Consider the following 14,573-nt stretch of genomic DNA (forward strand, 5'->3'; position numbering starts at 1 on the left):
GGTTTTATTCTCATGTCAAATTAAAAATGTGGACAAAATCTCAAATTTACCTCAAGTTAAAATTTGACTATATTCTAAATTTTATCCCAAATTCAATTTAGGTGTAACTTTTATCCTAGGTCAAATTAATTTTTTTAGATAATTCTCAAGTTCATCTCAAATTAAAATTTGGTCATATTCTAAAATTTATCACAAATTCAAGTCATGCTAGGCTTTTTATCTTCAAGTCTAATAAAGTTGTGGATAAAACCTCAAATTTATCTCAAATTAAAGTTTGACCATATTTCAAAATTTATCCCAAATTTAAATTATCGAAGGCTTTTATCCTCAAGTCAAATTATATTGTGGCTAATACCTCTAATTTATCTTAAATTTAAATTAGGACATAATCCGAAATTTTATCCCGAATAAAATTGAGTGGAGTTCAAATCTCATCTGCACGTTCTATCCCAAACATCTTGGGTAGAAGTTCAATTTTACACTAAGTTCAACTTTGAATTATGTAGAACATAAATTCTACTTAAATTCAAATCAAAATTTTGTGTCAAAAAATAAAATCAAAACTTCGACCTAAATTTACATTTTGGTAAGTTGACTTAAAAGAATGTGTGTCAAATATATACAAAATTTTCCAACAATCAGAAGACTCCCAAACTTCTTAAGCCACGTAGTCCTAAGACACAAGTCACTCGAAGATACAAAGTTTCTTCCAATACTTTGACTTTAAGAACAACATGCCTTCCACTTTCTCGAGTCAAGCATACACATTCAACCAGGAGAGAATCAGAAAATCAATTACTAGAGATCGAACCATATCTACATTAAATCTAAATCAACATAAGTTCAACTTCATGAAACAAGTTTCTCCATAAATCTCGTGCGAACAACCACTATTAGAATAACACGAAACAAGTTTTTTCATAAACCTCCTGCGAACAATCACTGTTAAAATAACATGAAATAAGTTTCTCTATAAATCTCGTGCGAACAACCATCCTTTGAATAAAGATGTGAACTAATCATAAACTTGTTTGGTTATAAAAACTCAATGGAGTAAAAATGCATTGAAGAAAAATACTCAAAAAAAGAAACTAACAAAAAAACACTGAATTTATTTCAAAGAACAAAAAATGAAAGTATACAGATGAAAACGTTGAAGAAAAAGCTATAAAGAATAATAATAAAAAAATATATGCAAATAGTTGGAAAGAAATCGATTTGGACTAAATTTGTATATTAGTGATATGGTTTAAAATTGTGTATTAGTGAGTCCGAGGGATTTTTAAACTTTTCACATTAATTTTGCCATATTTGCAAATAGTTGTATGTTTTACTATTTTTAATATTAATTTACCTCATTTTGAAACAAGAATACTTCACAAGGCAAAATAATTGTGAAAAAGACTATTTTCGCTCAAATTAGGGCTCAAGTTGTCAAAATGGCGAAAGAGAGAAGGGTGGTATTGGAATTTCACATTGTTATCCCCTCCAAATAGCGGGAAACGGAAGTGGTTGGTTGAGAGCAGAGAGAGTGAAAAAAAGCTTCTGCCAAATGCTCAGCAATCCCCTTCTTCATTCCATTGTTCCCATCCCCTTCACTGAACTGAATCCAATTCTCAAATGGCGAAATTCCTCTCCACTCATCCTCATCTCCAGAAGGCACGAACGGTTTCGTTGCTTGGCCAAGAAGAAGATCGGTTTCATGGATCAAATTCTTGACTATATTGAAGGTGCTCTTCAAATTCCCCACAAACAAATTCGCAGGCGGAAAAATCTTCTGTTTCACGATTTTGTTAGATTAGGATATTATTTTTTTAGTTACTCTTACTGTTATCTTTTGATTTTTGTTCGCTTTCTTGTTTGATTTTAGGCGGTCCGAAGTTAAGGAAATGGTATGGGGCGCCTGACCTTGTTTCTAAAGATGAATCCGCTCTTAAAGACGAGGATGAATATTCTGGTAATGTGTATAGGAACTGATTGTTTTGTACGTATTATTATTATTATTGTTCTGGGGTTGAGTTCGTTTCTTTAGTACAGAGGAAGGTACGATCAGGGATGCAATTTTGGTGACTGATGGGGATACTGAGATGGGTCAGGTGTGTTTTTTTGCATTATAATTTTTCCATTGAACTCGATTGGAATGAAAATGAAGATACGAACAATGTGATTTATGGCTAGTCCAATAGAACTTCCCTTTCGTTTCTGTAAGTAACTGCTTGGTAGCTGCCTCTTGAAACCATTAGGTGTGACATGTGATCAATTACTGAATTTTGTATCCAACCAAGTGACATCTACCCAATGCAGATGGTGATATTATCGTTGATAGTGAAAAAAGCCAGAGTCAAGGCGTTGGTGAAGGATAAGCAAGCTGCCCTTGAAGCTTTTGGATTATATGTTGAGGTGGGTTGATTCAAATTATAGGAATACTGCTTGCAGAATCTAGATAGTATGCCACATTTGCTGTTAATTCCATGTTTTTTGCGTTTTTTTTCTTCCCCATCTCAAATGAACTATTGGTTATTTTGGTTCTGAATTCATGTGCAAAGCCAGTAGCCGGTGATATCAAAGATGAGCCATTGTTGAAGAAAGCTCTAAGAGAAGTTCGCACTATAATATGCCCAAAAGTATGGACATTCAATTTCAATCTGTTATTATTTTCCCCTAAAATTTCCCTCTAGTTTTTATTTGAAAATGCTCGAGACAACATGATATATCATTTCCCCATCAACTATAATGCACCTTTAGATTTCTGACTTCATCGCATTCAATCTTAGTTTTCTTGAAATAATATTTAGAGGGAACAAGTGGCATAGATATAAAAATCAACTTAGCGCTGGACATGGATATAAGATGTAAGACGTGTGAATGAAAATATCAACCATTTCATAGAGATTCCATTATAAATATGTGAAAGATAAGAACGAAAATTCTGGGTCATCTTACGTTGCTGGATTAATTCCTTCCTGGATTTTCCACTATCAGGAGAATTAATGATATGGATATAAGTTCATATTTAATCTCAGGTTAGGAGCATGATGAGCATATATTTGAACTCCTTGAGTTCAAACTTTCATGTAAATATATTGAGCCTTATAAAAGGGAGGTGTGATGGTTATTAACTCATCAGGTTTGTTAATAATCATATCACCAGGAAGGTTTCTTATCCAATGCTGCAAGCCTGAAAGGGGTGCAACATATAGTTCTCTTATCTCGGGTATACTTCCAGCTCCCTGTCCTTCCCCCATCTCTTTGAACATACATAAATTCGTCGAAACAAATATTGTGTTTGTATGAACCTGACCAGAACCAATCCTTCAATCTATATTCATTGTCTCGACTTAATAAGGTTGCAGTTATCCAATTATAGAAGTGCTAGCGGTGTCCAAGCCCTTCTTAAAGGCAATGCAAAAAAACTGGCTGAGCAAGACGAAGCAGTTCTAGTGGCATCAGAAATTCCTTATACCATCATACGAGCTGGCTTGTTGAAAGATATACCTGGTGGGAATCAAGGATTCAGCTTTGAAGAGGTTATTCTTCTGTCTTAAATGCTCCTCTATTTGGCTCCAGAAAAAAGTTCCTCTATTAACAGCCAACTGATATAGTCAATAACTGATTCAAACACGACTGGTTTATTTATTTAAGGGAATGTATGGAACTTGATTGAGACTTGAGATAGGACACCTTATTAATTTTTACATATAATAAATCGTTGTATTGCGTATTCGGTGCTAATCTTCAGGGTTGTGCAACTACGGGAACTCTCAGCAAGGAGGATGCCGCCTTCATTTGTGTAGAAGCTACTGATGTGATTCCTAAAGGAGGGTTCGCATTTGAGGTTGGTAAACTTGATCTTTATGCCGAACGCCTAGGATTATTTTTGATAAATTTCATTACACTTGAAAATCTGAGGTAAGGCATCCAGTACTCGTGAGATAGAATAGATCAAGGGTAAATTTGAGAGGATTTTTGCAACGATGAAAAGTATTTCGAATCTTATAAAATCACTTTTTAAAGTTCTTATAGGTCAAAATTAATAGGTTTGGAGGGAATGATTGCAAACCATATCGGTCATCTACTTAGGATTTAGTATTCTGTCAGGTACTTTACTACCAAATGTAGTAGAGTCAAGCAAGTATTCGGCGAGATAGTTATGAAGTGTGCTTACTTAAAAGCTTACATACATCAATGAAAAAAAAGGATAGCATTTGGGATAACTAAAAATGTTTTTGAAAATTCTAAAGCTATTTAGAATACTAAGTCAAAAAATATACAATGAGAAGTTTGAAAAAAATACTATTTTCAAAAGTCATTCCAAACTCACTCGCATTGAAATAGAAATAGAAATCTAAAATGGGGTCCTGCAGGATATTGACCTTGACCACATCTAATGGTTTGAATAGTTTCTTTTCTTCTGCTGCATCTCTCCTGACTATATTGTAATCTCAAATTTTGTGTTCCTTGTATATCACAACAGGTAGCCAATGGAAATGAACAAGTTTCAGATTGGAAAGGATGCTTGACAAGATTACTGGAGAAAACAGAGCAGCGTCAATGACCATTCTTAAGATGTATGAATGCCTTTTACCATCTGCTATTGTTTCTTGATATTGCCATTCTTTTTAATTTGTGATTAAGCTTAAGAAATAGCTATAAAGATCTTGCAAGCAAGAATTCCGTTCTTTCATTAGCCAGCCAAAATCCTTGCTTCACCTTCACCCTTGCTTCAACTGTTGACTGTCATCACTCCTCTTCCCTATAGGGGAGGATTTAGTATCAGCTCAGCCCCTTCAACTTTATGCTTTGGCATAGTATCAAAACCACTAATTAGCCCGTGATAACTCTGTCTTTCGCCCCCCTTTAAACCTAGGTTCAAGTCTCACTCATTACATTTATTTTACTAAATTATATAAAGTCGTCCGTCAATAAAATTTCTGGATCACTACTTCTACTTGTTGTCTTGTTGTTCGACTAAATTGTTACAAAATTTAAAGTATATTGACTAAATTGCTACATACTAAAATCAACCATACAATTGTTTTGAAGGAAAATCAATTCATATTCCTAAATTTCCTATTACCTCATTTAATACAATGAAAGCTTAAACTTTCACAACATGTTTGGGAGTGATTCTAAATAGTTAAAATCATTTGTCATTTCAAAACTACTTTTAAATATGTTTTTAATCATTCAAAACCAAATTTGATGATATGAGAATTACATTTAAAAATGTAAAATTAAATACTGAATTAAATTTAGGTGACTAAATATGTGTTTCAATTTTTTTTTTTTATATATATATATATAACAAAAGTGATTTCAATCTTTTCAAAATCACTATATGCACTTAAACTCTCCATTAGGATTTTACTTTAAAGCTATTAATGCTTGATTTTCATAAAATATCTTTAAATGGATTAACCTATCTTAAATCAAATTACTAGACTAAAATGTCAATTTAAGAACTAAATTTATTCACGTTCATTCCCAAAAGTTTAGGGATACTAATCGGTTGGTTTCTTTTTAAACAACCAGTAGAGGTATAGAAATGAGTACTTCCAAACTCAATGAGAGGAGTATATGCCAAATACAATTAATTATGTTCACTTTGACCTATTACAAACTTAAGTAAATGGCTAAACAATTAGATGGGATCGAAGTGTTATTTAACCATAAACTCATCTTCTCTCTTTTTATTTATTTATTCTCCAATATATGTAACATGAAAAAATCAAATATTTGACCTCAAAGCAATAGTACAATTTTTAAGATAATTGAGAATTTTTTTAGGGCAATTGAATTATACTCGTTTTAGTCGTAAGAAAACTAAAAAGAAAAGAAACTATTATTACCCTTATTTTTTAAAAGATAGGGGAAGAAAAAATATATTCAATATATACGAAAATATCATTCATTAGGATCAAGGATGAAAATATCCGTAGATATGTCGATATATCCATAAATAGAATGATTCAAGATCGATATTAAATATCTATGAATATCTCTAATATCTTTCATACATGCTAATAAAGTATAAAAATGTCTTCTATTTCGTTCAATATGAATATGACTACTAATAATAATATCCATAATTTAGTTTTGGAGTAAAATAACTTAATTACTAATCTTAATAAATTTTATAAATTTCGTGACTTACAAAATATTTGTTGATTTGTATATTTTATCAATATGTCCGTAAAATTAAAATTTCCATATCGATATTTTTAATCTTTGATCAGGTAGGTGAATTAGGAAATCAATTAATTACATGATCCCATGCGGGAGCACTCACAGTAATCAATCGTACGCTCCCATCGAACGTAAAGGAGCAATCCACGTGTATTGACTGAACCCATTTGCACAAAAAATTATATATGACCCACCCGTAAAGCGGTCCATCAGATGACGTGTACAAATCCTACTGATCGTTCTTCGAACACTTTGTTCTTCCTCCGCCCTCTCTTCCCCGTTCCTCTTTCCTTCTCCCCTCCGGATTCACCTGTTTCTCTGCAATTTCTGATACAATTTCTACCATGAATTAGTATCTTCATCTTTGTTCAGCCTTCAATTTCAATGGCAGACAGTACTTCGTCGCCAAGACCGGTTCAACCGAATCCGATGGACCCTTCCCCACCGCCGCCGCAGCAACAACCGCAAGTTCAACCTTCAACCACCGCTATTCCACAAAATTCATCAAATCCATCAAATTCCTCTGTAAATCCTCCCATTCCATCGCCTTCTGCGCTTGCTCAATCTCCTTCGATTGACCACTTACATTCGCTATCTCAAATCTCTTCTCCTCCTCTTTCGCACATCTCTCTCCCGCAAAATCAACAGCAACAACAACAGCTGAGTCCTGCGGTTGGATTGGATTACCAGCAAAAACCTCTGCAGCAGCAGCAGCAGCAGCAGCAACAACAACAACAACAGCAACAGCAACATTCACAGCAATTGGTGCAACAACCTCAGAATGCGAGTGCGATGACGAATTTCCAAATCCAGCAGGCTTTACAGCGGTCCCCATCAATGTCTCGGTTGAACCAAATGCAACCACAGCAGCAGCAGCAGCAGTTTGGGATGATGAGACAGCAATCAGCACTTTACGGTCAGATGAATTTTGGTGGGCCTTCTACAAACCAGCAGCAGCAACAGCAGCAACAGCCGAACCAACAACAGCAAATGGGAACTGGGAATCTGTCGCGGTCTGCATTAATTGGTCAGGGAAACCATTTGCCCATGTTGTCTGGAACGGCTCAGTATAATTTGCAGTCACAATTACTGGCTTCGGTATGTACTGAATTCTTGGCACTTGCTGGTTTAAAATTGGTATTGATGCAACTTTGGTGTTGGGATGTTGTTAGACAGTATTGTGAATTCGTTTTTTGTATATTTGAAGTGGAATTGAGGAACTTTCTAGGCATGACGTTGGCACTTTGGTGATGGGTTATGCCTCAGTAGTTGCCTTCTATTGTTTAATTACAATTCTAAGTTCTTAATTTGTTGACATTAGAAATCAAGTTAAATATATTTTGTTTTTTCATTTTCACTGAAACCGAACATTTTGATAGTCGAAGCAGAAAGCTGGGTTAGTCCAGGGTCCGCAATTTCAGTCGAGTAACTCTCATGGGCAAGCTTTGCAAGGAATTCAAGCAATGGGGATGATTGGGTCAATGAATTTGACCTCACAGCTAAGAGCTAATGGCCTTGCTTCGTCATATACCCAACAGAGAATAAACCAAGGTCAAATAAGGCAGCAATTATCTCAACAAAGTTCGCTCACGTCTCCACAGGTTATTGGCAATGCATCTTTGCTCTGTATCTAATGTTCATTATTACAATAATGGCTCTGGGCTTTTCTTTCTATATTAGAATTGTTAGATGCCAAATTTGAACCAGGGAAGATTAATGCTTTGTTTGGTTTCTTTGGTGATTGGTTGGATATCATTTATGCAATTCATCAAAGATATTAGTTTATTATCTCTAATAGAAGTGTAGTACTCTGGCTTTTATCTTATAGAACTTATTTTTGTAATGCTGAACATTCATTGCATTACAAATAATACCCATAGGACATACAAACATATTTATCAGTACGCGTCTCTAATTTCAAGTGGTGCTCACTTTCCTTTTTGATTTTGGTACATGGTATAAATCTATTTATTGTCATCATTGCTGATTTGTCTGTCATGTTCTCTAACTCAATCCGCTCAACTTTGGTATAGCAGTAACTGCAGTATCACTTTATTACTTTAATGGATAGGTTAATATGCTAATTTGATTTGATAATCTTAATCTGCAATCTTGCTATTTTGTTTTTTGTGTAGCTACTAGTAACTGTAAAATTGTAGGCATGATTGTGACATCCAGTCAATTTTATTAAATTGCAGGTTCAGAACTTACCGAGAATGGCAAATCTTGCTTTTATGAATCAACAATTGACCAATTTGGCTCAGAATGGGCAGCCAACCATGATGCAGAACTCTTTGCAACAGCAACAGTGGCTGAAGCAAATGCCATCAATGTCTACCCCTGGCTCACCTTCATTTCGTCTTCAACAGAGGCAACAAGCCCTGTTACAGCAGCAACTGGCTTCATCTAGTCAATTGCATCCAAACAACATGTCCTTGAACCCTCAACAGTTTCCTCAGCTTGTACAGCAACAGTCGTCCATGGGACATCAACAGCTGCATCAACAGCATCAACAGCAACAGCAGCAACCTCAGTCACAACAACAGCAACCACAGCAACAGCTACAACAGCAGCCACTTCATCAACAACAGCAGCTACTTCAACAAGCATCACCACAGCAATCACTGCAACCAGTATTGCATCAGCATCAGCAGCATTCTCCTAGGATAGCTGCACTTGCGGGCCAGAAATCTCTCAGTTTGACTGGATCACATCCAGATGCCACAGCATCTGGCGCTAGTACACCTGGGGGAAGTTCAAGCCAAGGGACAGAGGCTGCCACTCAAGTCCTTGGGAAGAGAAAGATACAAGATCTGGTTTCACAGGTTCTGCCTAGACTTATCACATCTCTTATACTGTATGTTTTCAATGTGCTTCTATGCTTTTTTTATTCTGTTCTCACTTTAGTTGAATTTGAATATCTACAGGTAGACCCACATGGAAAGCTGGAACCTGAAGTTGAAGATCTTCTCTTGGAGATTGCCGATGATTTTATTGATTCGGTGAGACCTCCTAGTACTATGACTATTTTTTTATACTTCTTTGTACGTTTCCATCCAATTTCTTACACATAAGATAGTAAGTGCATATGTGCCATAAGCAATATTCAATATCAGTACACATAAGAAATCAGTCCTTCACTATTGAAGAACTATGTTCTATTATATCAAAACATTTACAATGGAAAGTCAGTTAAAAAAAATCTGCATAACGTCATAGAGGATCATGTTGGAGCATTTCCCAAAAATAGTATGCTATTCTATGACATTAATCACCAGAAAACTATGTTTTTTTGGAATATATAATCTGAATTTTGGTATGAAGTTTCTTTTACTTTGGGATGAAAAAGCTTCCATGTGTTTGTTTGTATGTGTGTGTATATATATGAGCATTTCCCAAAAATAGTATGCTATTCTATGATACATTAATCGCCAGAAAGCTATGTTTTTTTGGAATATATAATCTGGATTTTGGTATGAAGTTTCTTTTACAGAGATAAACTTTGGGATGAAAAACTTGTACATGTGTATGTGTATATGTATATAGGTCATTATTCTCTTGTAATCCGTCTAAGTCCAAATTCTTGTTCATTCTGATTCTATTTCATTTTAGGCTGCTGTATTTATTCATTCTGTTGACTTAGTGATTCTGGTGCAGCATGATTTGTCATCTTCCTTATATCTGAAACTATTCAACTATTTCTCTGATCATTGTTGTTAAAGGAAAGATTATAATTAAACTCAAATAAAAAAAAAACTCAAGTCGTCTGACGGTAGTAGTTTGATATTCCATGCCTTTAGCCTTACCCTTGAGTATTGTTCATTATTACACATGTTGTCCCGATCATGGAGCAACACGCTCTGTTATGAGCCAGTACAGCCCCACAAGTCCAGAATAAGAGCACCTTCTCACTCATGGTGCAGATTATATTTTCACTGGCAGTGGCTTGATATTTTGTTATTATGATAAATTACTATGCCTCTTCTCCTGATTAACTTTTTAGGGCCCTATTTTTGGGATTCTTTTTCCTATTTAACAAGGTGGTCAGCCATGAATGGACGAAGTGGTGTATGCCTTCGTTTGGACTGATCAGTCTATTCCTCTGTCATTTATCTGTTTAATAGAAATGCCTATACTCCCTTGTGCTTATTATTCTCCCTTCTTTCTCACCAAAAAAAAAACCTGTGAATCAACCCTCATGAGAACATTAGAAAAAGATTACCTTGCCACTATGACACTGACGTGGACACTTTTAGGTCTTTCTAAAATCCACGCGTTCTTATCGAAATATTTCTCATTATTGCGCCCATCTCACCATTTTGATGATGCAAATAAATCAAGTCGAATGGCTTGGGGTCCTTTTGGTGGATAATTTTCATAGTTGTGTGGATTGATTATTATGTTTCTTCTATTGCAATATTATTTATATAGAGGTACGGGTACCTAATAATTCATGTTAAGATCATGGCTCATTCATCAGCTACTATCATCTCAGTGATTGGATGGTTTATCTTCTGAAACATTTTTTTTTTCTTTATTGCAATACAGGTTACTACCTTTTCAAGCAATCTGGCTAAACACCGAAAATCCTCAACTTTAGAATCCAAAGATCTATTGCTGCACTTAGGTGTGTACTACTTTCCTCAAGGTCCTTTTTTTTTACACTTGATTTCTTGAATACCATGCATCAGCAGCATATGTTCCCCTTTTGTGATTTCAAATTTAGATTTTAGCGAGTGTCAATTCATTCATGATATTTATGAGGTAATGAAAAAAATTCTGAATGCGAATATGCTAATTGGTAAAGTGAAAAAATGTTCAGCTATTCTATTCTAGATACAGGGAAGGAAGTGGGAAAAATGCCACCTTAATTATTGCCAACAAAGTGAAATGACAGTATTTTATTTCTGCATTATTTAATTATTTGATCAAGCTATTCATGGGAAGCTCTTACCCGACAACCATTTTTCTTTTTTTAAAAAAAAGTTGCAGACTCTTTAGAGCAAATGATCCTTGATTAGATTTCTTGACTTGTCACTTTCTTACCATCACATGATTATTATTTACTGGCCATAACATATGGTTTTCAAAACAAAAAAGGGAAAAAAAAATCTGGTGAGGCTTTGTTTGTTAATTTAATTGTTTATATTCTACTTGATTGTCCAAGTTTTTATCATTAGTGATAATTCAACCTAAAGTGCTCTAGATTACTAATTTCTTGATTCATCGTGTTTGGTAGTAATGATATTGAATCTTATAGTATTAGACAAAGCTTTACCAATCATAAATTGTGGACGTGCAGAGAAGAATTGGCAGTTGAACGTTCCTGGATATTCAAGTGACGAGTGGAAGAACCACAACAAAAATGTAAGAAAATCTTCCCCTCCTCTCAAAAGAAGCACTCTGTTTAATTTAGCTTTCAAATTTTCATTTTCGTTTAACCATATGGTTTTTTTTTTTTTTTTAATATTGTAGTTATCATCAAGTGATGTTCACAAGAAACGTCTGGACATGGTAAGTTGGACATATCTGTTCAAGTATTCGATCCATTTCTTGTTTTTATCATTTATCTCAATTTTTCTCTTCTGGGATTTCATCAGATACGCATATTGAAGGAAGCCTCCCGTGTCGAAACAAACATAAACAGCCCTAAAGAAATGGTACGACAAGGGGTTGGAATGTCCATTGGTACCAACACTCTAACAAGGCCTTCACCAAGTTCAGAACAACTATTGTCACAAACGGCCGGTTCACAGCTGCTGCAGCAAATGATGAGGTTTTAATGTATTAACTATGTTTGAAACTAATGCTTGGTAGATCCCAACTACTTGGTGAATAACCAACCCCAGTGTCAGTTCAGGGATACATCAATAAAATGAGATTTAGAGGATGCCATATCAGAGAAGACCTGGACTTGACTTCTGTGTGGAGTGGAGTGTGGCGATTCTTAGTGATACGTCTTTTGAAATCAATTTTTTTAGGCTGTATAATATGAAGATGCATTATCTGGAACTCGGGCGTAATGTTAATTGTACAAAATATTTGGCTGTCATATTAGTATAGGCCTCAAGTTATTGTTGTGTCTACCATATAAAGTACATTTTCAATTTATGATTGATAGTCTTTACAATCTCAAGTCATCTGAAGTTTGTTGATCAGGATCATAGCACAATTATTACAAATGGAATAGAAGATATGATTTTTCACCCCTTCTCCATTTCCATTTCCCATCTTAACTGTTTTAACTTTAACTATTACATTACTTGTTAACTGTTGATTTTCCAGATGAGGAAAAGGGCCTACTTGTCTAGAACAGAAAATTCGTCAATGGTGATAAAAGAAGATAACTTGAACGTGATGGCAGGGGTTTCTTCTAGGCCACAAAGGCCTAAGCCATTCATGGTGCGCATGTGAATACAGAGAGACTTGATGGAACCTCTTCATCTTGGTCCTTAGCTATCTAAAAATTGGCTTCTTATGCTCTGATTTTCCTTTGCCCATGTGCATCTGGTCCACTCCACTTTCATCATATATCCTTGTGTTAATCCTAAATGATAAGCATATTATTGCTAATTAATCCTATATTGTTTGCTTCATCTCCCTCTTTTTATTCTACTTGCCAACTGTACAAGACAAGCAAAAGAATTGTCCTACCATGAGGTCATTAACTGCAAAAAAAGGGAGATTTTATTTCTTTCTCTGAGAATCTGATCTTCTTGAGAGTTCATTGACGGCCACATGCATCACAAAATCAAATGCTGTGTGGCCCTCATTCATTCATTCATCAATCTTCCTATCCTGCCATTTGAGCGAAATGTTACTCCAACTTGCAGGAAGCCAATTGGTACTTTTCTATATAAACCCTATGAAACTCATCAAGAAACTACACCATCCCAAAAAGGAAACCAAACCATTGTGAACCACATTCTCCCAAAGAATGTTTCACTCATTACTTATCATTTCCCTCCTCTTCTCTCTTTGCAATGCAGCTGTCCAAGACTTCTGCGTTGCCGATCTGAAAGGTCCACAAGGGCCAGCAGGTTACTCCTGCAAGAGCGCTGGTGTCGTCACTGCAGACGACTTCGTGTATTCAGGCTTAAGTGGTGCTGGAAACATATCAAGTCTAATCAAAGCTGCAGTCACCCCAGCATTTGTGGAGCAGTATCCAGGTGTGAATGGCCTTGGTCTCTCAGCCGCTCGGTTAGACTTGGCACCGGGTGGTGTTATACCACTCCACACCCACCCAGGAGCTTCAGAATTGCTACTTGTGACCCAGGGTATCATTCAGGCTGGTTTTATCTCTTCTGCTAATGCTGTCTATGTGAAGACTCTGAAAAAGGGAGACCTCATGATATTCCCACAAGGATTGCTACATTTTCAGATTAATGGTGGTGGCGTAACTGCGGTTGGTTTTCCTATATTTAGTAGCCCAAGCCCTGGTCTCCAAATCCTTGACTTTGCACTATTTGCCAACGACCTGAGTACTGATTTGGTGTCCAAGACCACTTTCCTGGATCCAGCTCTGATCAAGAAGTTAAAGGCTGTTCTTGGTGGGAGTGGTTAGAATTGCCCAGCCATGTGTTTGCTTTAGCCATTCTGCATTTCCAAGTAACGAAATGGATTGATGTTCTTTTTTTCCTTTGCTATTTGTTCATTGATGCCATTTAAATTCGTTGACTAGCTGTGTGTTCCCCTCTCCTCCTCTATTGTCGACATTCATGGGCTTGATTTTCTTTTGAGAAGATATCAGTTTCATCCACTTCAATAATCAGATTGATTCGGCTTCAACCTCCAACTTTTTAGGTCAATAGTTTGAAATCTACATTGTTAAGATCATAACCATAGAACAGATTCCATAGATATCTTGACTAGGAATGATTTAAAAATGGATGTTTGGGGAGATGGTTAAAAAATCTTTAAAGGGCAGAAATTTCGCAATTTTGTCGCAAACCATAAAACGGAATCGATGAACTGACAGAATTCGATGAAAGGAACCGATGAACAAACTGTGAATTAGATCCAGGCTGAAGTCAACTTTTAGTTTCTTGGACACCCAATCATGATACTAGGTCAACAACAATTGGAAATAAAATATGATGGAACTACAAATATTTTTTTTTTCAGAATTTGGGGCATATAAAAAGGAATTGGGAGAGATGTTTCGTATTTTTAAGGACAAGAAAACTAAAATGTTTTAACCTCTCCCCTCAACGGCCCTAAGGACTGTAGAAAGCAAAAGACTTTGAATATTTTAATAAGAAAGAGAAAAAGGTGAACGCTGTCTCAGCTGTCCCTCTTTACAATCCAAATAAAAGCTCAAAACCATGGCTAAAAGTTTCAAAGATTCCTTCACCAATCCCCACTGCATGTATTTTTTTCACAATACA

The 14,573-nt window shown here is 35.6% G+C and overlaps 3 protein-coding genes across 7 annotated transcripts; all 3 read left to right on the forward strand.

Annotated features, from left to right (window-relative positions):
* The first annotated feature begins 1,428 nt into the window (after positions 1-1,428).
* Positions 1,429-4,948, forward strand: LOC120084693 (NAD(P)-binding Rossmann-fold superfamily protein). Of its 4 annotated transcripts, XM_039040499.2 has the most exons (9): positions 1,429-1,730; positions 1,871-1,957; positions 2,038-2,096; positions 2,305-2,400; positions 2,547-2,624; positions 3,152-3,214; positions 3,354-3,527; positions 3,740-3,835; positions 4,475-4,948. In XM_039040499.2, the coding sequence occupies exons 1-9, from the start codon at positions 1,553-1,555 to the stop codon at positions 4,553-4,555; spliced, it is 912 nt and encodes a 303-aa protein (XP_038896427.1). In that variant the 5' UTR covers positions 1,429-1,552; the 3' UTR covers positions 4,556-4,948. The 4 variants fall into 4 exon arrangements, with proteins under 4 accessions (XP_038896427.1, XP_038896429.1, XP_038896428.1 ...); XM_039040501.2 differs by lacking the exon at positions 2,547-2,624 and having other exon boundaries at positions 1,465-1,730; XM_039040500.2 differs by lacking the exon at positions 3,152-3,214 and having other exon boundaries at positions 1,471-1,730.
* A 324-nt stretch (positions 4,949-5,272) lies between these two features.
* Positions 5,273-13,974, forward strand: EER4 (Transcription initiation factor TFIID subunit A). 2 transcript variants are annotated; one of them, XM_039041285.2, is made up of 8 exons: positions 5,273-7,284; positions 7,566-7,787; positions 8,385-9,011; positions 9,114-9,188; positions 10,735-10,813; positions 11,489-11,553; positions 11,662-11,700; positions 11,787-13,974. In XM_039041285.2, exons 1-8 carry the CDS (start codon positions 6,571-6,573, stop codon positions 11,967-11,969), a joined length of 2,004 nt encoding a protein of 667 aa, XP_038897213.1. In that variant the 5' UTR covers positions 5,273-6,570; the 3' UTR covers positions 11,970-13,974. The 2 variants fall into 2 exon arrangements, with proteins under 2 accessions (XP_038897213.1, XP_090173132.1); XM_090317006.1 differs by having other exon boundaries at positions 6,398-7,284; positions 7,575-7,787; positions 11,787-12,392.
* GER1 (germin-like protein 1) lies at positions 13,124-13,974 on the forward strand. Its single transcript, XM_039041288.2, has one exon. The coding sequence runs from the start codon at positions 13,124-13,126 to the stop codon at positions 13,748-13,750; it is 627 nt and encodes a 208-aa protein (XP_038897216.1). The 3' UTR covers positions 13,751-13,974.
* Positions 13,975-14,573: the final 599 nt, after the last annotated feature.

Source organism: Benincasa hispida, chromosome 9, assembly GCF_027475165.1.
Source record: "Benincasa hispida cultivar pf3 chromosome 9, pf3_genome.v1.1, whole genome shotgun sequence".
Lineage (NCBI taxonomy): Eukaryota > Viridiplantae > Streptophyta > Magnoliopsida > Cucurbitales > Cucurbitaceae > Benincasa > Benincasa hispida.